The sequence below is a fragment of the Thermothelomyces thermophilus genome, chromosome 6 (genome assembly GCF_000226095.1).
Source record: "Thermothelomyces thermophilus ATCC 42464 chromosome 6, complete sequence".
NCBI lineage: Eukaryota > Fungi > Ascomycota > Sordariomycetes > Sordariales > Chaetomiaceae > Thermothelomyces > Thermothelomyces thermophilus.
The window spans coordinates 4,046,525-4,072,612 of record NC_016477.1 but is presented as its reverse complement, the minus strand read 5'-3'; the positions used below and the strand labels follow the sequence as shown (position 1 = coordinate 4,072,612).

Sequence of the window (26,088 nt, the reverse complement as noted above, 5' to 3'; positions counted from 1 at the left end):
CTACAGGCACAACGCACACACACCTACACATATACCTCTATCCATATACACATTCCCCCCTCTATACCCATACACACACATACTCCCTTTTACCCATACACAGACACATATCCACAATCACACACCCATACACGCCCGTGGGTGCATACTATCTCTCGCAGCGCGCTTGCGCACAAAGACACACTCGCATACACACGCACACACACACACACACTCACTCACACACACACTCACTCACTCGCCCACTCACTCACTCACTCACTCACATACACGTTCTCTCTTTTGCTGCCCCTTCCACCCCCATCCACATCGAGACGATCACGACCATGGACGCAACCAGAGTCAGCGACTGGGAGGCCTACCTGAAGGGGGCAGCGCCATGTCGGTTTCCAAACTTTGGTCGTCCGGCCAGGGACGCCGCCGCGGGGGCGGCCAGGCAGCTCTCCTCGGTCCGGGTCGAGGTCGAGCAAGCGGCAAAGCTGTTTGCTCTGTCATCATCGGATCCCGACCGGTTTGCTGCGGTCCTCCGGACGGCCTGGGCTCTCTTCCTACGATGCTACACCGGCCAGGATGACGTCAACTTTGGCTTCCAACTCGGTGGCCATGACACTCACGATCCCATCGTCGCTCGTTTCCTCCTCGACGGCGGAGAACCCATTGCCCGAACCGTCGACCGCACCAGAGCGCAGCTTTCCGGCCAGCTGCCCCCGGTCCCCTCCCGGTTTTTGCGGAGCAGCGACCCGGATCGATCAATCTTTGACACCGCTGTTGTTTTGTGGAGCTTCACCGCAGGATCGACGCCCTGCCCTGTTTTGGAGCCGGTAAGTGGGCCCTCTCTTCCCGCCCCAATCCCGGCACCCTGGCCCCCCCTCCTCCATTGGCACCCGAAAAGCCGGGGGAGGGGGGGAGCGTTCCAAAAGCTTAGCTCGCTCCCCTCGCTCCCTCTGTCAGCCCAAACCCAACCCTAACCCTTCCTGCCCTTTCATTCCTCCCCACCAACGCCAGCTCGTGTAAGTTGAGTGTGGTCGGCTGACATTGGGGAACACACAGCAACACAAGATCCGGCTACTAGCCAAGCGCGGCGCCGCCGGCCTGGGCCTGTTTCTGGAATGGAACAGCAGCCTACTGGGCATGTCGCCGGCGCTCGGCGCGCTGGTGGCCAGCACGTTGGACCACATCCTATCGGGCATCCTCACGAGCGCCCCCGAGGCGCCCCTGAGCTCCCTTGAGTACTTGAGTCGGGCAAACCTGGACCGCGTTCGCGAGTGGAACGAGACCTATGAAATTGACCCCGTCGAGCGCTGCATTCACGATGTGATTGCGGACCGGGTACGGGAGCGTCCCGACGAGGAGGCCGTTTGTGCCTGGGACGGCTCGTTCACGTTTCGCGACCTAGATGCCGTGGTTGGCATCATGGCCGCCCACCTCGTGACTCTCGGCGTTGGGCCCGAGGTTCTTATACCACTCTGCTTCGAGAAATCGGTTCGTATTCTCTTTTTTTTTTCCCTTCTCCTCTCTTGGGGTTCCTCCTTCGCTTCTCCTGGGAACCGCGCCGGCTAATGCAAGAGAGCAGAAATGGACGATAGTAGCAATGCTCGCGGTCCTGAAAGCGGGCGGGGCATTCGTGCCCCTGGACGCATCCCATCCCTTGGAACGGCTCCGGGGTCTCTGCGCATCGGTAGAAGCCAAACTCGTCTTGTGCTCTAGCCACCTCGTCGAGAAGCTTGCCGGCCTCGTTGACACCGTGTTGCCCTTGGATGACGCCACCGTTTCAGACGCTGCCAGGGCGCAGTCGGAGGGTGCTCCTACGAGCTTACCGATTGTTAGCAGCAACGATGTGGCATACGTTATCTTTACCTCGGGTTCCACTGGCAAGCCCAAGGTCAGTTGTCCCGGCCGCGCCGATCACGTCTTCACCTACTGACATTATCTTTTCCATTAGGGGACCATTATTGAACACCGAGCCTATTGCTCCGGTGCGCGGCGGCATGCGCCAGCCCTCCGCTTTGACGACACCTGCCGTGTGTTGCAGTTTGCGGCTCACACTTTCGACGCAAGCATTGTCGAGATTGTGACAACCCTCATGGTGGGAGGGTGCGTCTGCATTCCCGACGAGCATGAGCGCCTCAACGATCTCGCTGGCGCTATGAACCGAATGAGGGTCAACTTCGCCGTGCTCACCCCATCCTTTGTCAACTTCCTCACTCCGGCTGCTGTCCCTGGCCTCCGCAGGCTGGTGCTGGCGGGCGAGGCTATGTCGCGCTCTCATGTCGCCACTTGGTCGCGTCTCGAACTCGTCAACGGCTATGGCCCAGCCGAGTGCTCTGTCGCCGCGCTGGCGAACTCCAGTGTTGGACCGGAAACCGAGCCCACCGACATCGGCTTTCCCTGCGGCGTGCGAGTATGGCTAGTCGACCCTGCTGATCATGATCGGCTGGTTCCCGTCGGTTGTGTGGGCGAGATGCTGCTGGAGGGGCCTAGTCTGGCCAGGGGATATCTGAATGACCCTGCCAAGACGGAAGAGAGCTTCGTCCTGAACCCGAGGTGGGCGAGCTCTGAGGCCAATTCGCCCCGCCGTTTTTACAAGACGGGTGATTTGGCGCGCTACAACTCAGAGTCCGGATCATTCACCTACATCGGACGTAAGGACACCCAGATCAAGCTCCATGGCCAACGCATCGAGCTGGGCGAAATTGAACACAACTTAGCTGTTGACGAGAGTGTCCAACACGCTCTCGTGCTTCTTCCGAAGAAGGGCCCATTAGCGAATCGTCTCGTCACTGTGCTCTCGCTCTCGACTCCATGGATTCCTGCCTCCGAGGACAGAAAACCGGGAGAGGGATTCCTGAACCTGGCCGGAAATCCGTCATTGACTGAGCCCATCTTAGAGAGCATCCGTTCACGGATAAGTGAGCGTTTGCCAGCGTACATGGTGCCCTCGGTCTGGCTGTGCGTTGAGGCCATTCCCATGCTACCTTCTCGCAAGATGGACCGGAAAACGGTTGCTACTTGGGTCGAAACCGTCCTCACTGCGGAGCAGTGTCAGGGCATCATCAGGGAGCAGCATGCGGCCAAGAACAATGCAGCCTCCGTAAATGGCAACGTCGGCAACGCCAGCAACGCGCACACACTCTCCGAGGCTGAGAATCGGCTTCGTGACATCTGGAGTCTGGTTTTGAATTTCCCCGCCGACCAAATCGATCCCGATGATCGCAGCTTTCTCAGTCTCGGGGGAGACTCCATCTCGGCTATGGCCTGCGCCAGTCACGCGAAGAAAGCGCACCTCAACGTGTCCGTCCAGGACGTTCTCAGGGCCAAATCCTTGAGACAGCTGGCTGCCGCCGCCAAGCCGATGAGTCAAGGACCCGGTGGGCGAGCTGAAAACGGGGACGGCGGCAACGCCGGTGTGCTCAACGTTCCTTTCGAGCTGACACCCATCCAGCAGCTGCACTTTGAAGTTCGGGGCGGAGCGCACGGCGATGAGCACTTCAACCAGAGCTTCCTCCTGCGCCTCGCTCGCCGAGTAGAAACATCCGCGGTCCGACACGCCATTCAGGTCGTCGTGAACCGCCACGCCATGCTCAGGGCTCGCTTCGCCCGGAGGGACGACGGACGGTGGAAGCAGTTCATCACATCGGACGTAGAGGGCTCCTATCGTCTCCGGACTCGCAGGATATCAACCCGTGATGAAGCCGACGCTGGCATTGCAAGCGCACAAGGCTGCCTGGACGCTCGCCGCGGGCCATTGTTTGCGGCGGAGCTCTTCACCTTCCAATACAGTGGCGAGCAGATGCTATTCATGACGGTGCATCATCTTGTCGTCGACCTTGTCTCGTGGCGGGTGCTTTTGGAAGAGATCGAAGAACTCGTGGAAAACCCCTCAGCCCGCGCTGTCCACGAATCTCTGTCGTTCCGACAATGGGCGGCTCTGCAGATTGAGGACTGCGCCGACAAGCCTCTCAGCCAGGTTCTCCCGTCCGCTGACCAAGTCCCAGATGCCCAGTTCACCTACTGGGGCATGCACAATCAGCCCAATCTGTATGGTGACGTGGAATGCCAGGGTTTCGACTTGGACGCGGCCACTTCAGCTACCCTGCTTAACGAGTGCCACTTCCCCTTCGGCACAGAGACCGTCGACCTACTCCTCGCCGCGCTGATCTGGTCCTTCCAGGCCACCTTCGCCGACCGTGCGCCCCCGGCCATCTTCAACGAGGGTCACGGTCGCGAGCCACCCCGCGAGGACATTGACATTGCTCGCACCGTCGGCTGGTTTACCACCCTCTTCCCTATCGCCCTCTCGTCCCCGGCCAGCTTTGCCGATGCCCTGATCCAGGTCAAGGACATCCGTCGCCGGGTTCCGGCCAATGGGCGAGCATACTTTGCCGCCAGATTCCACACCCCTGAAGGCCGAGAGAAGTGGGCGCCGCGACACAAGAACATGGAGGTCTCGTTCAACTTTCACGGTCGCTACCAGCAGCTCGAACGCAAGGACGCCCTGTTCCAGCCGGCCGAAGGCGCACTTATGGCTGGCGAGGCGCACCCCGGCAGCCCGACGGCAGATTTTGGCACGAGGGCGCCGCGGTTTGCGCTCTTTGAGATCTCCGCTGTCATCGTACACGGGGCGCTACGGTTCGGTTTCGCATGGAACGGCGGCATGAGACACCAGGACCGCATCCGCAAGTGGGTAGCCAACTGCCGTGGGGTTCTGACCGAGGCTGCAAGAACCTTGCCAAAGCTGGGGCGCACCATCACAGCCAGCGATCTCGTGTTGCTACCAAAGGTCACCCTCGCAGATCTCAGGACGTTTGAGCAGACAAAGCTCCCTGGTCTTGCGGGAGAACGGGGCTGGGACGCGATCGAGAACATCTACCCTGCCTCACCAATCCAGCAGGGGTTGTTGCTGAGTCGAACCAAGGACGGAAACTTTTACGCCGTGCGCCGCACGTTCCAACTCAGGCTCAGTGGCAGCGATGATGGTTCTGTGAATGCTCAACGGGTCGTGGGCGCTTGGAAGCAAGTCGTGCGCCATCACGCGCTGCTCCGCACCGTTTTCGTGGACGCAATCAGCCAGGCAGAGGCTGGCAGTTACGATCAAGTGGTTCTGAAGGAAATTGAGCCCCCGATGATCGTGCGCGAGTGCATCAGCGAAGCCGAAGTGCGCATCCTGGTCGACAGCTTGGAGCCCATGCAATACACGGACCAGTCGCCGCAGCACCGTTTCTCCATCTTCTACAGCAGCAGTGCCGTAGCTTGCGTTATGGAGCTGAGCCATGCCATCATGGATGGTGCTTCTATGGACATTCTTCTGCGCGACCTTGGACGAGCGTACGAGGGCTCCTTGGAGCGGCTGCCAAAGCCTCTCTTCAGCCCCTTTGTGGCCAAGCTGCAGCGGCGCAGCCTCGAGGTGGATGTCGCATTCTGGAAGGATTACCTCTCTGGCGTCGAGCCGTGTCACTTCCCTGTTCTTAACGACGGCATCGATGTGCCAGAGGAGAAGAGGGAGTTGTGCACGCTTCGTGTTGAGGTTCCCGGGTTGGCTGCGTTGCATGGCTTCTGCACCAGGACGGGGTTCACCCTGCCCAATGCCCTCCATGCCGCCTGGGCCTTGACGCTTGCGTGTTACACTGGCAGCGACGATGTCTGCTTCGGCTACCTCGTTTCTGGCCGCGATGCTGCTCTTGAGTGCTCCCAGGATGCTGTTGGCCCCTTCATCAACATGGCTACCCAGCGGGTCAAACTCGGTGGTGTAGGAGACGATCAGCCCTCTCTGATGCGTCTTCTTGAGGCTGTGCAAAGAGACCAGCTCGATTGTAACCCCTACGCTCAAACCTCGCTGGCCGAAGTTCAGCACGCTCTTAACATGCCGGGCGGTATGGCTCTGTTCAACACCTGCATCTCATACCGCCGCCTGGAACCGAAGCCGAATGCATCAAAAGGCTCACTAGTGTGCGAGGACATAGCGGCGATCCACGACCCGACAGAGTACCCCATCTCGCTCAACATCGAGATAGACAACGATGGAAAGGCTGCAATCGACCTCGACTACTGGACCGACGCCGTGTCCAGCGCTCAAGCCCGGCACGTCACGGCAACCTTCATCCAGGCCCTGCAAAATATCGCCGAGAACGCCGAGGTTCCAATCTCCCAGCTGGACAACGTCCATGATTCAACCAAAAAGGACATCTGGTCATGGAATGCCAAGATGCCAGCCACTACCTTTGACTGCATGCACCGTATGGTGGAGAAGCAGGTGGCCCTCCGTCCAAAAGCCCAGGCCATACGTGGTTGGGACGGGGATTTCACGTACGAGGAGATGAACAACTTGGCCAATCGACTAGCCCGGCACCTCGTCAAATTGGGGGTTTGTCCTGAGGCCCTCGTTCCCGTATGTTTTGACAAGTCTGCCTGGACTACCATCTCAATGCTTGCGGTGCTCAAGGCAGGCGGCGGTGTGGTGCCTCTCGATGCCACTCACCCCGCCTCCGCCCTCGAGGGGAAGGTAATCGATGCGGGCGCTCGAGTTGTCGTTGCATCCGAGGCCCGCGCCATGTTGTTTGAGGCTATGGTACCGCACGTAGTGGCCACTGGGCCCGGACTGCTAGCCCAACTCCCTTCGGTGTCGGGCACCGAAGAGATACCGTCCGGGGTCACGCCCGAGAACCCCGCCTTCGTCATGTTCACCTCGGGTAGCACTGGCAAGCCCAAGGGAGTCGTTCTCTGTCACCAGGCCCTCGTGTCAAGTTGTCTTGCACATGGCTCGGCCCTGGGCATTGGGCCGCACACCCGTTTCCTCCAATTCGCGACACACACATTCGACAACAGCATCGAGGAGATGTTCACAACATTGATCCACGGCGGCTGTGTATGCGTACCCTCCGAAGAGGACAGGCTAGGGAACCTGCCGGGGGCAATCGACAAGCTCGACGCTAACTTTATGGATCTGACGCCAACCGTCGCGGCGATGCTGCGGCCGGAGCAGGTGCCAAAGATTCGTGGCCTCTGTGTCGGCGGCGAGGCCCTGACGCGCGAGGTGTTGGACGCATGGGGAGGCGTCGTGCCCGTGCACAACCAATACGGCCCGAGCGAATGCTCCATCAACGCGACGCACAAGCTGCACCTCGACCAAAATGGTGACGTTAGTAACATTGGTACCAGCGTCGGGAGTGTATCGTGGGTCGTGGACCCCAAAGACCATGACCGGCTTGTGCCTGTCGGGTGCGTGGGCGAGCTGCTCATCGAGGGTCCTATTCTTGCTCGAGGGTATCTCAACAGACCCGTCGAGACGGCCAAGGCGTTCATTCAGATGCCGAAGTGGGCGAAAGAGGATCCATACCACACTGAGAAGGGGCTGCGGAGGATGTACAAGACTGGCGACCTCGTGCGATACAACTCTGATGGATCGCTGGTTTATCTTGGCCGCAAAGACACTCAGGTCAAGTTGCACGGACAACGGATAGAGCTGGGAGAGATTGAGCATCATGTCAAGACCATTCTGCCGGCCACAGCGCAGTCCTCTGTCGAGCTGGTGACTCCGGGGCGAACCAAGAAGGCACTGGCAGTCTTCGTCTGCCTCTCACCGGATCGAACGGAGGAGGCCCGCATTCTCCCTATGGACCCGGAGTTCTGCTCCTTTGCCCAAACCATGGCTGCCGCCCTGATGGCACGTGTGGCGTCCTATATGGTTCCAAGCCTGTTCCTCCCCGTCTCCAGGATGCCGCTCACCTCATCGGGCAAGCTAGACCGCCGCTGCTTGCGAACCATGGCTCAAGAGCTATCAGGCAGCATCGCTGACTATCGTCTCGGGGCTGCGACTGGTGGCGGTCGTGCACCGGAAACGCCAATGGAGAAGCAGTTGCAAGAGCTCTGGGCATCCGTTCTCAACCTGCCGGCGGAGTCCATCACAGCAGACGACAATTTCTTCACCCAGGGCGGCGACTCGGTGGGAGCTATGCGCCTGGCTGCTGCAGCACGACAGAGAGGCATTGTCCTAGCCGCAGCTAGCATCTTTCAGTCGCCAAAGCTTTCCGACATGGCAAAGACAGCCACGGGAAGAGGTATGGATGCTGTGACCACGAATGGGGGCGGCTCCGCAGACAGTCCCGTCGCCGACGAGCCTCTCCCGGGTCCGACTCCTCCATTCTCCCTACTCAAGGACATGGCTTCGATGAGCCTGCAAGAACTACAGCACTCAGTGGCATCCATCTGCTGCATCGATGTTGATTCAATCGAAGACATCTTACCCTGCACCCCTTTGCAGGCGGGCCTTGTAGCCGCGTCTCAAAGACAGCCTGGCGCGTATGTGGCCGTCAACTTCTACCGGCTGCCTGTTGGCGTCGACCTGGCAAGGTTCAAGAAGGCATGGCAGGACGTTGTAGACTCGGAGGCAATTCTCCGGACCCGCGTAGTCTTTGTCGAGAACATCGGGTTTTTGCAAGTCGTTGTTCGCGGTGATATCAGTTGGGACACAGCGGCAAGTGCCAACAGCCTTCCCGAGACGCACCGTCATCTCCCACCGCACGATGGTGGCATCCTTTCTCGATACACCATCATCGATGAGAACAGCGTGCAGCCGACGTTCGTTTGGACCTCGCACCACGCTGTCTATGACGGATGGAGTCTTCCAACACTGCTGGGCCGGGTCGAGGCGAGGTACCAGCACCCAAAGGCGCCTGTCATCCCAACACCAAGCTACTCCCGCTTCGTGGAACACGTGTCGTCACTTGACGCCTCCGCCTCGGACGCCTTCTGGACCGAAAAGCTCTCCGCACCCGGCGCCGCTCACTTCCCGCAGCTCCCGCATCCCGGACACCGCGTGCAGGCGACGAGCCAGGTGACTCGGTCCGTACGCTTCGCCAAGCGCAAGGGCAGCAACTTGAGCATGTCCTCCCTCTTGCGCGCGGCATGGGCGCTGGTCGTGTCGATTTACGCGTCCTCGGACGACGTCGTCTTCGGCGAGATCCTCAACGGGCGCGACATTCCCGTCGCGGGCATCGCGGACATGATCGGCCCGACGCTGGCGTCGGTCCCGCGGCGCGTCCACATCGACCGAGCCATGAGCGTGCAGCAGCTGCTCGTTGACGTGCAGAAGCAGCTGAACGATGCCGTCCCGCACCAGTTTGCCGGCTTGCAGCGCATCCGAGCCCTGGGCCCCGCCGTGGCGGCGGCATGCGACTTCAAGAACCTCCTCGTCATCGACATGGCCGACGAAGTCCCCGAAAGCGGTCTGTGGAGCGAAATGACTGGCGGAGGGACGGCTCAGGGGTCTGACTTCTTCAGCCTTCCGCTCAACGTGACGTGCACGTTCGGTCGGGGCGGCAATGGTGTCGAGGAGATCCAGATGCGTGCCATCTTCGATGCCGATGTGGTGCCGCAGTGGCAAGTCATACGGATGCTCGGGCAGTTTGACTGGATTCTGCCGCGTCTGTCTGCGCCCCAGGCTCAGAGCGTCAAAGTCGGGGACATGGAGCTGCTCAGCCCGGAGGATAAAGCAACGCTCAGGGGCTGGAACAAGATCCCCGGGCCGCTGGTCGAGAGGCTCATCCACGACTTGATTGGCGATCAGATGGCTCGTCGGGGCGCTTCTGAACCGGCGGTGGTCGGGTGGGACGCGACCCTGTCCACCGGCGAGCTGGACGCGCTTTCGACCGCGCTAGCAGGCGAGCTCATGTCAAAGGGCGTCGGCGCTAACGGCAGCAGGTTCGTTCCGTTCTGCTTTGAAAAGTCAACCTTTGCCGTCGTCGCTATCCTCGCTGTACTTAAGGCCGGTGCTGCGTTTGTGCCGCTGGATCCTGCGCATCCTGTTGCTCGGTTACGCGAGATTGTCGGCGATTGCGATGCAAAAGTAGTGTTGTGCTCGCCAAAGTATCAGTCTCTGTGCGCCGAGGTCGTCAGAACTGTTGTGCCAGTTGACCTCGCAAATCTGAAAGCGCTGGAGCGGGCGTCTCGGCCAGTCCCTAAGACAGGAGGTGCGTTAACTTCTTTATTCTTCCCTTCTTCGCTGGGCGATGCAAACGCATCGCTTTCTGCGTTGAAAAGTTTCCTGAAGGGCTAGCTGCCTTGAAATCACGGCCATGAAACTGGAATCAAAGGAAAAGAAAGGAAGCTGCTAACTGAGAGAAGCCTGTCGACCATGCGATCCGGCATATGTCATCTTCACGTCTGGAACGACGGGGAAGCCAAAAGGGACCATCAGTAAGCGCAGTTTTCTTACTATTTTTTTTTTTTTTTGCCCATCCTGTCGTCTCGGTGGCGGTGGTGCGTGATTCATCTCAACTACTGCGTCGGGTGCACTCCCGAATATTGCGGCATCTACCCCCACAGTGGTACCTGCCCCCGGGAGCTGCCCTGGTCCACTGAATGCGCGCCCTTTCCCAGGCTTCCTACACCTCATCGGAAATAGCATTCTTCTTCCAACAATCGGCCACTGCCGCCATACCTTGCTTACCTGACTTGCCCACATACCCAGCGGGCTGGGGATTGTTCTCGACTATCCAACTAACCACCATGCACAGTCTCTCATACGGCGTTCTGCTCCGGCGCTGCGGCCCACGGCCCAGCAATGCTCATGACGCCGCCGTTCCGCTTCCTGCAGTTCGCTTCTTACACCTTCGATGCCTCCCTCGTCGAAATCCTGACGACGCTCATGCTTGGCGGTACCGTCTGTGTCCCCCGCGATGAAGACCGCACAAACGGCAACATCGCGGCCGTCATGGAGCAGATGGGAGTCACCATGACGCTCCTTACGCCCTCCTTCGCCCGCGTCCTCGAGCCCGCCAGCGTGCCACACCTGAAGACCTTGATCCTCGGCGGCGAGGCCATGTCCAAGAGCCACCTTGAGACATGGGCCGACAAGGTGAACCTCGTCAACGCATACGGTCCCAGCGAGTGCGCCGTCGTGGCGACTGTGAACCCCCGGATGCGGCCATGGTCCAATCCAGCGAACCTTGGGAGGGGACTCGGCCGCTGCTGGATTGTTGATCCGCAGAACCACGACCGTCTTGCACCAGTTGGTTCTGTCGGTGAGCTGCTGGTTGAAGGGCCCACTCTCTCGGACGGATACCTCAAGAATGAAGCCAAGACTCGCGAGGTCTTTATCGAGAATCCCAAGTGGGCGCTGGATGATGCCACGCGCTATTCCGACATGCAGCCGGCAGCCCCGCGTCGGATGTACAAGACCGGTGACCTAGTACGGATATGCGACGATGTCTTGGGCGAGATGGCATATATGGGCCGCAAAGATAACTCTCAGGCCAAGCTCAACGGCCAACGGCTCGAGCTCGATGAGATCATCCACCACCTCGTTTCCGATAACGCCGTTCGCCACGCTCTTGTTCTTCTACCAAAGACCGGCCCTTGTGCCAACCGTCTGGTCGCGGTGTTATCCCTTCGAGAATTCGCCGGCAGCAGCTCCGGCAATCTGGATCTGGTCACTTCGAAGGAAGCCGCTTCGGTAGTGGACAAGGTCCAGGACAGGCTAAGAGAGAAGCTGCCGGCGTACATGGTCCCCTCAACTTGGATGGTGGTTGAATCCATCCCTCTCCTGCCATCCGGAAAACTTGACCGCAACAGCGTGGCTAGATTTGTGGAAGGAATCAGCGAAGAAACGCTAGACAAGATCAATGCTGCCCATTCTGCCGGACAAGCCCAGATGACCAAAGCTACACCCTCGTATACCGCCGTCCCCATTGACGAGCGTCTCAAGTCGATCTGGAGTCAGGTACTTAATGTCGCTCCAGAAAGGGTTGGTCAGAATGTCTCTTTCCTGCATCTTGGGGGCGACAGCATTACCGCCATGCAAGTCATGGCCAAGTGTCGGGCCCAGGGCATCCGCGTCGCTGTCCCGGACATCATCAGCAGCAAGTCCGTCCATGAGCTCGCCCTCAAGGCCGGCCTTGCCGATACGCAACAGTCGAACGCAAGAAAAACTACAGCCACCGGCGAGGATCATTACGAATTTGACCCGTCGCCCATCCAGCAGCTGTATTTTGAGGCGATGTACCCGGCACATCATGGGAAATCTCACGACCAACCCGACATGCGGTTCAACCAGAGCGTGCTACTTCGACTAGCCAAGAATACCAGCCCCCACGAGCTCGGGCGCGGTCTGCACGCCTTGGTTGAGACACACTCGATGCTCCGATCACGGTTCCGTCGCGACGGCGCAGGCAACTGGCGCCAGCGAATCACTTCTGATGTCGCTGGTTCTTACCGTTTCAAGACGCACGTCATCGGAAACGCAAGTCGCATAGACAGGCGCATCCAGAACTCTCAAGCTGCGCTGGACTTTAAAAAGGGGCCGCTGTTGGCAGCCGACTGGTGTGTTATTGGGAAGGACAGCAAAGAGGTCTACGTCTTCATCACAATTCATCACCTGGTCGTCGACGTCGTGTCATGGGGTATCTTGCTCCAAGACCTCGAGGACTTCCTTGCCACTGGGACCATGAAGCCTTCTACGTCGTTATCCTTCCAAACCTGGACCAGGAAGCAGTCGGAGCTAGCACAGATGGAGAAGAATGGCAGCTCCCTCCTTCCCCATCACGAGGCGTCAACCATCGACTTGGAATATTGGGGAATGGCCGGCTTTCCGAACGTCCATGACGACGCCATTCCCACAGGAGACATTGAGCTCGACTACGATACGACTGCCTCGCTATTGGGTCCTGAGTGCCACGCTCCTTTGCAGACGGACGTTCTTGACGTCCTCCTCGCAGCTCTCCTTCAATCATTCCGGAATGCCACTGGTGGTCGCCGAGGAGTGCCCACAATCTACAACGAAGGTCACGGTCGAGAAGCCTGGGACGACATGATCGATCTCTCCCGCACGGTCGGGTGGTTCACCACCCTCTACCCAGTCCATCTCCCAGACGAGGCATCTTCCGGTAAGCTCCGCCGATTGAAGTCAAAGTCAGGGCCCGCAACGAACTTTGCTAATAACTGATCTGGCAGACGATGACATCCTCGCCGCCATCCGGTGGGTTAAGGACTACAGGCAACGCCTGGCTGGGAAAGGACGGCCTTACTTCGCCTATCGTCTGCTTACGTCCGAAGGCCGCGAGGAGTACGACCTTGGCTGGCCAGTCGAGGTTGTTTTCAATTACCTAGGACAGATGCAACAATTGAGCCGGACCGACACCTTCCTCCAGCCTCTTGACGACGGCATCGGACAGGGCGTGAACACCTCATCGGACATTGGCAAGGACGTACGTCGCCTTGCGCTAGTCGAGGTATCGGCTGTGGTCGTTGGCGGACGGATGAAGCTTTCTTTCGTGCACAACAAGCACATGAAGCACCAGGAGTCGCTCAGGAAATGGGTAGAAGAGTGCCGATCTCTCCTCCAGGACGCCCCGGCGAGGTTGATGCAACACACGCCGGAGAAGACCCTCAGCGCGTTTCCTCTCCTGCCCCTCGCCTACTACGGCATCGAGAACCTCGATCAGAGACTTCGAGATGCCGGAGTCTGCCTCTCTGACGTCGAGGATGTCTATCCTTGCTCTCCCATGCAGCGAGGCTTACTGATCAGTCAAATGCGTGACCCCGAAAAGTATGGGTACAAGGCCATCTTCCAAGTCGAACCCTCGAATGGCGCGAGCATCGACCTTGAGCAGCTGCTTGATGCCTGGCAATCCGTTATCCGGCGACACTCGACTTTGAGGACCATCTTTGTTGACACAGTGGGTGACGAGAGTTTGATGGACCAGGTCGTCCTTCGCAGTGCGCCGGGAAGAACTCAGCTACTCGAGAGCAGCACAGACGAAGAGGCTCTTCACAAGCTCCGAACCGTTAAGAGCATGGATTATCGAGAAAAGAAACCACCCCATTACCTGACCGTTTGCCGAAGCCAGACGGGGCATATCTTCTGCAGACTGGAGATTAGCCACGCCATCTCTGACGGTTCGTCAATGCCAATCCTCCTTAACGACTTGATGGACGCGTACGGGAAGAGTGCAGTCAGCAAACCAGTGCCGCCCTATCGCGAGTACATTGCCCATATTCAGTCTCAGCCACGAAGCCAGAGCGTTCGGTACTGGAAGAACTACCTGGGCGGGGCTGAGCCTTGTATCTTCCCCTCGCTTGCCGATGGCGCCTCTTCGGAGCGACCGTCGCTTGGTGAGCATGTTATCACCTTCGACGGCATGTCCCAGTTGAACGAGTACTGCGGCAGCTCTGGCATCACCGTATCCATGCTGTTGCAGTTCGTATGGGCCCTCGTGCTGCGCGCGTACACTGGCGCAGACGAGGTCATCTTCGGCTACCTGGCATCGGGCCGAGACATTCCTGTTGCAAACATCGAGAACGCCGTGGGCGCCTTCATCAACATGCTTGTCTGCCGCCTTCACGTCTCCCCTGAGACCGAGGTTGCGGAGGCGCTCGACACCATGCGGACAGACCTCACCGATGCCCTTGCTCACCAGAGCTGCTCCCTGGCTGAGATGCAGCATGAGCTCGGGCTCCCAGGCGCGGTGTTGTTCAATACCGGCTTCACGTACCAGAAACGCATCGAGGCCGGTCACGTCGGCGAACGGCACTCCCCTCAACCCACCCTGCGTTACCGCGTTCTTAATGCCGAGGACCCAAGCGAGTTTGCTGTTGCTGTCAATGTCGAGGCGACAGAAAAGGCAGTCGAAGTTCACTTCAGCTACTGGAGGAACGTCGTGTCGGATGCTCAGATCAAGAACGTCGCTGCCACTTTTGAGCAGGCCTTGAAGGACCTGGTCGGCAATGGTGCGGACGATCGCACCGTGGGAGAACTAGATCTCGTTGGCCGCGCAGGAGTTGACAAGATACGCTCCTGGAACGACTACGAGCTCCCCCGTGTCGAGCGTTGCGTGCACGAAATTATCGAACAGCACGCTTTCAACCGTCCGGCCTCAACCCTTGCCGTATGCGGATGGGATGCATCATTTACCTATCGCGAACTGGATCGAGCCGCAACCGCCCTGGCACGGTACCTGGTGTCCGAGGGCGGAGTTGGGCCAGAAGTGTTTGTTCCGCTCTGTTTCGAGAAGTCGGCCTGGACTGTGATCGCACAACTCGCGGTCCTGAAAGCAGGTGGTGCCTTCGTCAACCTGGACCACAGCCATCCGGAGAGCCGCCTTCGGCAGCTCATCCAGGATGTCAATGCCGAGATCGTGCTCTGCTCCCCAGAACACAACGCAAAGATGAACAATGTCGCGGGCAAGGTCTTCGTGGTCGACGCCAGGTCCATCTCACTCCTCGAAAGGGCAGCAAACTCGGGGGTTACCCCATTCAGGTCCACGGTCAAACCTTCCAATCCGGCCTACGTCATCTTCACCTCCGGAACGACAGGGAAGCCCAAGGGCACCGTCATTGAGCACGCCGCCTTCTGTACCGGAGCTCTTGCTCATGCCAAAGCCATGTTCATGCATTCGGACTCTCGCGTCTTGCAATTCGCCTCTTACACCTTCGACGCAAGTATCATGGAGACCCTCTCGTGCCTCCTCGTTGGTGGTTGCGTCTGTGTGCCCTCCGACGAGGCCAGGTTGAACGATCTGGCCGCAGTGATTCGCAACATGGATGTTACCTGGACCCTTCTTACACCGTCTGTGGCCAGCACTGTCAAGCCTGAGAGCGTTCCATGCCTCAAGACCCTCGTCACAGGCGGAGAGGCTATGGCCGCGGGTCACATCGAGAGGTGGGGTACGCGGTGCGCCCTGGTCAATGCCTATGGGCCAACAGAGTGCTCCGTGGTGGCGACTACAAGCACAAAGGTGGATGAGTCTCGCCGTGTACACAACGCCGACCGGTCTAACATCGGCACTGCCGTTGGCGGCCGCGTCTGGGTCGTCGATCCAGAGAACTACAATCGCCTCGTACCAATCGGCGCCGTCGGAGAGCTGGTGGTTGAGGGCCGCCTCGTAGCTCGCGGTTATCTCAACAACAAGGAGCAGACCGAGAAGTCCTTCATCCAATCGCCGGAGTGGAAGAACCTTCCCGGATTCCCCCGGTCAATGTGGCGTGATGGAAACAGAATGTACAGGACAGGCGATCTCGTGCGTTACAACTCGGACGGGTCCATCTCGTATATCTCGCGCAAGGACACACAGATCAAGTTGAACGGCAGACGCATCGAGCTGGGCGAGATCGAATTCCACTGCCGAAGTGGCCTACCAGACGATGCGCAATCTGCCGTCGAGGTTTTGTCGCCATCCACCGGTCGCTCTACAACCAAGGCACTTGCGCTCTTCTTCAGCTTGCCAAGTACAGAAGCCTCCGCACCGAGCTTCTCATTATTACCAATGAACGAGTCGACCCGCAAACTCGCGCTGGCTGTCGAGACACATGTTTCCGCACACTTGCCATCTTATATGGTACCGCAGCTCTTCATCCCTGTCTCGGCCATGCCCTGGACGTCAGCGGGCAAGCTCGACCGACGACAACTCCGCCGAGCAGTTGAGGAGGCGAGCCGTGACGTTGTGTCAGGATACAGGCTCTGCGCTGCCCCCGCCGACACCAAGCACAGAGAACCAGGCAACGAGACGGAGAAGAAGCTCCAGAGTCTGTGGGAGTCAGTGCTAGGACTCCCAACCGGCTCTGTTGGTCCCGAAGACAGCTTCTTCCGTCTAGGCGGTGATTCACTTACGGCGATGCGTCTTGTTGGAGCCGCCCGTGCCCACAAGATGAACCTGACTATCCTGGACATCTTTGAGAAGCCCGTCCTCGCCGACATGGCTCGGGCCTGTGACGGTCTGGGGGCGGTGGCTGCGCCCGAGCTGGAACTCAAGCCTTTCGATCTGATAGCCCGCTCCAAGCTCAACGATCTTCTGGAGGAAGTTTCCGCTCTGTGCGGGATCCCTCGCAGCAACATTCAGGACATGTACCCCTGCAGCCCGCTTCAGGAAGGTCTCGTCACACTCGCCAGCAAGCAGGCGGGCGCTTACGTTGCGGTGAACACGCTTGCCCTTCCAGACAATATCGATTTGCATCGCTTCAAGGCGTCCTGGCAGGTCGTTGTTGACGAGACTGATATTCTGCGCACCCGAATTGCACATACTGCTTCATCCGGTTTCCTCCAAGTCGTCATCGCCCCAGAGCCAATCGTGTGGCACAATGAGTCAAGCCTAGAGGTTGCAGTTGCCAAGGGACAATCACTGGGGCTTGGGAGTGGGAGTGCGCTCACCAGATACGCCATTGTCAACGAGCCCGCTGGCCGCCATTTTGTTTGGGGCATCCACCACGCTCTTTACGATGGTTGGAGCCTACGTCTTCTTGCAAGACGGGTGCAGGACGTGTACAACAACGCTGTCTCCGGAGCGCAGAAGGCAGTCACTCTGAGTAGCGCCCCATACGTCGGATTCATTCGGTACCTGAGAGGGATGAACATCGCTGCTTCCGAAAACTTCTGGAGAGACCGTCTTAGGGACTCTTCTTCCATCACTCACTTCCCTCAAACCCCGTTCTCTGTCGCAAGCCAGTCCGACACTCCAAGGTTCAGAGCCGAGACTCGCAGAATCGACATCCGCCGCACCGGGGCTCTGGGCGACATCACCACCGCCACCTTGATTCGAGCAGCATGGGCTATTCTTCAGGCGGCTTACACAGGGTTCGACGACGTGGTATTTGGGGAAACGCTAGCTGGCCGCAACGTGAACGTCCCCGGGGTGGAGGAAATGGCTGGACCAACTTTTACCACCGTCCCGACCCGAGTGCGGCTGGACCGTGAGATGCGCCTCGACGAGTTCCTGCAAGGCTTGCACACGATGGCCAGCCAATTGGTTCTTCATCAGCACCTGGGTCTCCAGCACATCAAGCGGCTTGACTCTGACTGTTTCGCGGCTTGCGAGTTCACAAATCTTCTCGTCATTCAAACCACCTCGTCTGCTACGCCTCAAAGTGACAAGTCACAGCAACACTTGGACGACCCTGATTGGGATTTCCAAGGCGGTTCCTCCACCGAGAGTTTCTTCACCCATCCACTTGTGCTGGAGTGCACCGCTACCGACAACAGTATTGAGGCCACATTCTACTACGACGAGAGGGTGCTCACTCCTTGGCATACAAAGCGCCTTGTCTATCAGTTCCAAGCCGTTCTCAAGCGCCTCGTGGAGAAGTCTGCAGTCAGGGATGCCAAGCTGAGAGACATCCAAGCCATCAGCCCCGAAGACGTGTCCTTGATTGCAAGGTGGAACCGTGCAAGCCAACTAGAGGCGGTGGAAGCATGCATTCATGACCTCTTCCTGGAGCAGGCATCTGCACAGCCCGACCAGATTGGTATCAGCGCCTGGGATGCGGAGCTGACGTACAGCCAGATCCGCGATTATGCATCCCGCCTAGCACTCCATCTCCGCCAGCTCGGCGTCCGGCCGGAGACACTTGTGCCCGTATGCCTCGAGCGATCGGCTTGGTCGGTCGTCGTCTTGTTGGGTATCTTGATGGCGGGTGGTGCTTTTGTCCCGCTAGACCCCGCCCATCCATCAAGCTGGCACAGGGAGGTCTTGGAATCGATCAGTCCCGCTCTCATCGTCTGCAGCCCCGATTTCGCCTCCCGCTTCTCGGGCCACGTCAAAATGTCCCTCCCGGTTGATGGTACCATGCTTTGCAATCTTCCCTCGTCGCATCGCCATGAGCTTCCCGCCGCCGCCAACCCCGGAAACACGGCGTACGTGCTTTTCACATCGGGCGGCACAGGAAAGCCAAAGGGTGTCGTCATAACCCATCGCAACTTCTGCAGCAGCTCCGATGCGTTTACCCGCGTATTGAACATGGATGCGTCTTCGCGCGTCTTCCACTTCTGCTCTCTTGCCTTCGATGTAGCCCTTCTGGAGGTCCTTGCGCCCCTCACGATCGGCGGCTGTGTATGCGTACCAACAGAATACGATCGCCTCCACAATTTGGAAACGTCAATGGCCCAACTGCGCGCAACCTGGGCATTCCTAACGCCGTCCGTTGCCAATATGCTCAATCCAGACATTGTCTGCTCGACTTTGAAGACCCTAGTGTGCGGCGGCGAGGCCATGACGGACGAAACTGTCGCCCGCTGGGCGGACCGCGTCGAGCTCATGAACGGCTACGGGCCCACCGAGACGAGCGTCCTTGCTGTCGTCAACCCTCATGTGTCGACGGAGAGGGATCACACCACCATCGGCCGCGGAACCCCGGCAGCGCGGTTGTGGATCGTAGACCCCAAAGAGGGCCGTAATGACCAGCTTGCGCCCGTGGGAGCCGTAGGCGAGCTGGCCATCAGCGGTCCGCTAGTATCCCCCGGCTATCTCGGTGACCCGGAGAAGACATCGCAGGTCTTTATCGACCACCCTGCTTGGGCAACAAGGGAACAGCTCGCAGGCGTCACCCCTCCCACGCGGATCTACCGCACCGGTGATCTTGTCCGATACCGGTCGGACGGGAAGATCGAGTTCGTTGGCCGCCGTGACGGGCAATTCAAAACCAACGGCCAGCGCATAGAGCTAGGAGACATCGAAAGCCACCTCTCGACCGACCGCCATGTGCTCATCGCCGCTGTGGTGCAGCCCCAGAAGGGTCCTTGCAAGAAACAGCTCGTCGGCCTCGTCACCTTAAACAGCATGGCAAGAGTTCCTGTTCCTTCTGATGACGACCCCGCTGGTATGGCCCTCGCGGCTGATGGCTGCCATCCACTTGATGGCCCTCCTGAGGTGATGGCCCGAGCCCGCGACGAAATTTCTCAAATTCAGGCTCGCCTGGCCGACATGCTCCCGCATTACATGGTTCCTGCAGTTTGGATTGTCCTCGAAAGGATGCCATGTTCCCTGTCGGGCCAGCTCGACCGGAAGAGGGTTACGGAGTGGGTTGAGGACCTTGACAGCGCCGAGTACGAACGTATCGCACGCAGTCTCGCGGTCCACCCTGGAGATGACGAGGAGGAAGTGAGTGAAATTGCTGAGCCTGTCCAGCTTCTGAGGCAGATCTGGGCAGAGGAACTGGACTTACCCATCGAGCACATCAAACTCAATCAGTCATTCCTTGGGTTGGGTAGGTTGACCTGACTAACAGTATTGTTCGAGTCCCTCGTTCACTGACATCGGTACAGGCGGAGACAGCATCATGGCAATGGGCGTCGTCTCACGGGCCCGAAATGCTAAGATCAAGCTAACCATCCGAGATGTGCTTCGATGCAAGTCGGTCGTCCATCTAGCCGAGCTCGCAAAGGGACTCCCTTCGTCAGCAACTCCCCGAGTACAGAAGGAGGAGCCAGAGGAACAGCCTTTTGCACTGTCCCCAATTCAATCGCTGTATCTGAAGTCAGCCGTTCAGCATGTCGGCAACGCTCGGTTTAACCAAAGCTTTACACTGGGGGTCAGCCGCCGAGTTTCCGTCGAAACCATCAAGCAGGCCATCGCTTCGATCGTCCAACGCCACTCCATGCTTCGCGCACGCTTTGAGAAGACTCATGATGGCAGATGGATGCAGCGGGTTATGAAGGTAGGTTTGAAAATTCGTGGCAGCCACTACCCCTAGTTTCCGCGGTGTCAGTACTAAGCAGCACCAACAGATGAGCGGTTCGGCCTACCACTGCTTGGAACATCACCTGAAGTCTCGCAGTGAGATGACTGCCATCACCGCAGCAGCACAATCCGGTCTCTCCATTAAGCACGGCCCGGTGTTTAGAGCGGACTTGTGTGTTGTGAAGAACCAGGATCATACAGTCGTCTCCATGGTCGCTCATCACCTCGTCATCGACATGGTCTCCTGGCGCATCCTCGTCCAAGATCTTCGTCAGCTTCTTGAAACTGGCTCTCTTTCACCCGAATTGCCTCTGTCTTTCCAGTCCTGGTGTGCACAGCAGTTCGCTCACTGCAAGACGGTTAATTCTGAGAACCTCCTACCGTTTGAAGAGGTTCCAACCGACCTGAACTACTGGAACATTCAGGGACCACTTACTTATGGCAACACCGAGATTGAGACCTTCATCCTCGATGAGGAAACGACAAGGCTATCTCTGGGACCTTCGAACAAGGCATTCAGGTCGGAGCCACTAGACCTATTCCTTGCCTCTATTGTACACGCCTTTGCGGAGACATTTATCGACAGGAGCGTGCCGACGCTGCACATCGAGAACCATGGGCGCGAAGCACCCGAGGGCTCTAGCATTGACCTATCCCAGACTGTTGGCTGGTTCACCACAATATGCCCTCTGGTTGTTCCCATCCGAGCGAGCAACAACGATATCCTCGACACTCTACGACGGACCAAGGACGTACGGCGCAGCATTTCAGGAAACGACCGGCTGTACTTCACTCACAAGCAGCTCGGAGGAGCTGCCAGTGCCACATGGAGTCCTATGGAAATCCTGTTCAACTACTTGGGCGGTGGTGTTGGAGCTCAGAAACATGAACAAGCCGACGCACTGGTCCGCCAAGTCGATATCGACGACCTCGATGCTTCCAAGGTTGCGGATGTCGGGCCAGAGACAAGGAGGCTGGCTCTCTTTGAGATCTCTGCCATTGTGGTCAACAACAGGCTGCGGTTCGATTTCATGTATGACCGCAGCCTAGGTCGGGCAAGCGATGTCCGCAAGTGGATCAGTGCTTGCAAAGACAATCTTCAAGAGATGGCCACGACCCTCGCAGGGCATCCTGAGGAGCCGACTCTTAGCGACTACCCACTGTTGCCCATGACATATGACGGACTCCGCATGCTGACCGAGGTTGCTCTTCCGCGCGCCGGCATTGATCCCGTCTCCTTCTCCCAGATCGAGGACATCTACCCATGTACGCCAGTTCAAGAAGGCATGCTAATCAGCCAACTGCGGAATCCGGATGCCTACATCTTCCATGCCGTCTACAAGATAGCCAACAGGAACCCAGGCCACATTGTCGATGCCCGGAGACTCGCACGATCGTGGGAGAAGGTGGTGCACCGCCATGCAGCTCTCCGGACAATCTTCATCGAGAGCGTCCGTCGTGGCGGCAGCTTCGACCAAGTGGTTCTGAGAAGAGTGGCCAGCACACCAGTTCTGCTCAGTAGCAGCGATAGCGAAGCTATGGATGTGCTCAGCAGGGCCACGTTTCCCGCAGCTCAGAGACCACCACTGCCCCATAGGCTCATCCTATGCACAACGCACAGCGGGAGAGTGCTCATGAAGCTCCAGGTCAATCACGCTGCCATGGATGGCGGCTCACTCGCGGTTGTTCTGCGCGAACTGGCATCTGCATACATAGGCACACTCGAGGTCTCGCCCGCTCCTCCTTACAGCCGTTACGTGCAGTTTATCTGCAACATGCCCGCTGGGGAGGACAGTAACTACTGGATGCGTTATCTGAAAGGCCTGAAACCCTGCTACTTTCCAAGCCTCAACAGCAGCTCGACTACGCTTGTCACCGATAAGAGGAGTCTACGCGCCACGGCTGTCCGGTTCAACCGCTACGCCGAGCTCCGCCGTCTCTCCGAGCAGATGCAAATCACCCTCGCCAATATCATGCACGCAACATGGGCCTTGGTGCTGCGCAAATACACGGGTTGTGATGACGTCTGCTTCGGGTATCTGACAGCTGGCCGTGATGCTCCGGTCGAGGATGTCGAACGCATCGTTGGTACGCTGATCAATATGCTCTGCTGCCGTGTCCAGATCTCGAAGGGCAAGACTCTCGTGGATGTCTTCCGAACGACCCAGGACGAACATATTCAGAGCATTCAGTACCAGCACTGCTCTCTGGCACGTGTGCAGCACGAACTTGGCATGGCAGGCAAACCACTGTACAACACTTCGGTCTCGATCCAGAACCACACCGAAAGCGGTGAAGGAGGAATCGGCGAAGCCATCTCGTTTGATATGGAATATGGTTACGATCCGAGCGAGGTATGTCATGGCTTGACCCGCCAACTTGTTCTTGCTAACGATCTCCGTGCAGTACGCCATCACAGTCAATGTTGAGACCACAAGGGACAGCGAGGGCATTGTTCTCCGATACTGGTCCGACCATGTCAGCGACAACCAGGCCGAGGAGGTGGCCAGAACTATGACTCAGATCCTTGAGGCCTTCATTAACCGGCCAGCCCTGTCAGTCCGGGACCTGGACGCCGAACTCCGCGGCAATTCGATGAGCGATCCAGGCTTAGCGGAGGACTTTATGCTTGGACGGACAAGCGGGGTGACACCAAGGAGCACGTATACATCGGAAAGGACGTCTTCTGACAAGTATGGAACGCCGCTCAACGAGCCAGCTATCCAGAGCGGGTGCGCAAAGATCCTCCGATCGTTGTGGAGCGCCTTGCTCGATCTCCCCGAGGGTTCCATTTCCGGGCACGATAGCTTCTTTGACCTCGGAGGGGACAGCATAACGGCCATGAAGCTCGCCGGCGCGGCCAGAGACCAAGGACTTTCGCTCACTGTCGCGGATGTCTTCCGCAACCCGTGCTTCGACGCGATGGTCGCCAGCGTTCGGCCCACGACAGACGTGTTTTCCATCGGCAGTGAGCTGGCGTTGGCGACGACTGGAACCTTGACGCCTGGATCCAGAAAGAGCGAGATCTACGAACGGTTTTCGCTTCTGGCAGCATCCAACGTCGACGCCTTCCTGCAGACCAGCATCGTCCCACAGGTCTGCGTTTTCCGGGGTGGCATCATGGACGTCCTCCCTGCAACAGACTTCCAATCGCTTGCCGTCACCGGCGCGTTACTCGAGTCTCGGTGGATGCTGAACTACTTCTATCTGGACGGAGACGGGCCTCTGAATCTCGTAGAACTCAAGCGTGCATGCTTCCGCATAGTGCAGGCCCTCGACATCTTGCGTACCGTCTTCGTTCCTTCTGACGGACGCTTCCTGCAAGTGGTCTTGCGCACTCTTCGGCCCGCGTTCCACGTCGTTGAGACAGATGAGTCGCCGCAGTCCTTCAATGTTGGACAGGACGGCGCGGCGCCTAAACTTGGCGAGTCATTTGTGGAGTTCACCGTGGTCAAGCAACGCTCCAGCAACCGCCATAGGATACTGCTGCGCCTCTCGCACGCTCAGTACGATGGTGTGTGTTTCCCCAAGATTCTGGCAGCCCTTCAAGCGGCATATGGGGATGAGCCGGTTCCCCGGCCGCCCACATTTGCCAATTATCTACGCGCTTCGGCCGGGGCTCTTACTTCGGAACACTACGAGCACTGGAAGGAGCTCCTCGAAGGGTCAACGATGACGGAGATTGTTCGCCGCAACGGGCCAAGCTATAACAGAAACATAGGCTCGGCACCTGCATCTCTCAAGCAGTCCGTTCGGCTGCCGACAGTGGGGTCTGGCCACATCACAACCGCAACCATTGTCAAGGCTGCATGGGCATACGTGCTAGCCCAGCTCTCGGCCAGCTCTGATATTGTCTTTGGGCATACCATCAGCGGGCGCAATGCCGCCGTTGACGGTGTTGGCAATATGGTTGGCCCCTGCTTGAACATGGTGCCGGTGCGCGTCCAGTTCGGCAGCGGTCCGAATTGGACAGCCCGACAGCTCCTCCGCCAGGTCCAAGACCAGCAGGTCGCCAACATGTCCCACGAGGTTTTGGGCTTCCGCGAGATCATCCGCCACTGCACCTCGTGGCCTCGCTGGACCTACTTCTCATCGACGGTTCAGCACCAGAACATCGATCAAGGCGGCCAAGTGCGCCTCGGCAACGTCAACTACAACGTCGGCTGTGCCTCCGCGGCTCAGGAAGACTTTGCCGACCTCTCCATCTTCTCGCGTCCTCTCGCAGGGGATGACAAGTACGAGATCATTTTGAGCTTCGCCGAAGGGGGTCCTATCCCGCGCGACTTTGCCGGGCGTGTGCTCGAAATGCTCTGCAGCACAGCGCAGCTCTTCGCTACCGACCCGGACCTGGCGTTGCCCTCTGCAGAGGACCTCCGCGGCAGGCCGCAGCAATTGCCGTTCGACGAGGTGGCGCCGGCCTCCAACGATACCAACCCGGACCTGGACGACACGGCACTCCATTCCCAGCTTCAACACCTCGGCGATAAACAGCTCGCTGACCTCACCGCGCGGGTTAGCGAGGCCTGGCGTCAGGTCCTCAGGCTCGACGCAGATCAGACAACAGGCACGGCAGAGCGCGCACAACCGAAGCCCATCAACATGGACGACTCCTTCTTCGCCCTCGGTGGCGACATCATCGGCCTCGCCCAACTCTCCTGGCTGCTCGGCCAAGAACAACAGGGCACGACAGCGCCACGGCTCGAAGACTTGGTCGCCCATCCCACCTTGCGCGGCCACGTAGCCCTTGTCGCGAAACACATTCCTGTGCCCGCCGAGCCCTCCCCTGCCAAGAAGGAGATGCAGAAGGCTGCAACGTTCCCGGTCATGCACCTCAAGTCAGTGAAATCAGAGTCATCCACAAAGTTTACAAAGGTGATCAATGGGTTGGTGAAGAGGAAATTTACGACCAAGAAGAAGGGAGAGCAGCCTGTGACTGTTTCTTAAGACTTTTTTGAGGGGTTTGCGCAGGGGACTTGCTGGTAGAACAGAAGATAGGTGTGGTGTTGGATTTTGCGTGATTGCTCATAAAATGTTCGAAAAGTTTGTTACTCAGTGTTGGTTTGAGTCTTTCTTTTGTTTTGGTTTCTATCATGTTTTCTTACTCGATGAGTCTGTACTGTCTGTTGCTTAGTCTCGCTATTTCTTTTGTCCTAGTGGCTTGTGGTGTTTTTCCCTTAATTAAATACGCAATAACAAAAGTGTCAATGCTATTTGACTTTGATTAATCCCAAAAGTCCCAATTCTTGGTGTGTACAAGTAATACTTCCATAATAGCTCAAAACTTCCTGACTTGATACTTGAATTTCGGAGGTGAAGTTTGTCAAACCTATGATCGCCTTATCCGGTGCTCGCTTGGCTTTCCCTATAACCTAAAGCATGGGATGTATGGGACATCACTACTTAGTATAAGCATCATCATATGATAAAAATCCTGATAGAGCAGTATGGCAGCTGCTCTCCTCAATACACCACACCACTTAGCGGTCCTCTGTTAAGGCGCAAATGGTCTCCTCGTATATACGACAAAGGGCTGGTGTGCGTCCGTAGGTGGCGTGGAGGGGGGGACATTGCCCAAAATCTATAATACTTTACCAGTTTTGCGGGTGTCGCCATCCGCCCCACCTCCTAAGATGAATGCCAAACATTCGTG

At 58.1% G+C, this 26,088-nt stretch overlaps 1 protein-coding gene across 1 annotated transcript; it reads left to right on the top strand.

The window, feature by feature from the left end:
• Positions 1 to 326: 326 nt before the first annotated feature.
• On the top strand, positions 327 to 25,647 carry MYCTH_75351 (non-ribosomal peptide synthetase; the record flags this gene model as incomplete). Its single annotated transcript, XM_003666434.1, has 9 exons — positions 327 to 821; positions 1,051 to 1,428; positions 1,943 to 9,965; positions 10,512 to 12,878; positions 12,946 to 19,965; positions 20,024 to 20,415; positions 20,486 to 22,792; positions 22,845 to 23,735; positions 23,880 to 25,647. 9 exons carry the CDS (start codon positions 327 to 329, stop codon positions 25,380 to 25,382), a joined length of 23,376 nt encoding a protein of 7,791 aa, XP_003666482.1. The 3' UTR covers positions 25,383 to 25,647.
• Positions 25,648 to 26,088: the final 441 nt, after the last annotated feature.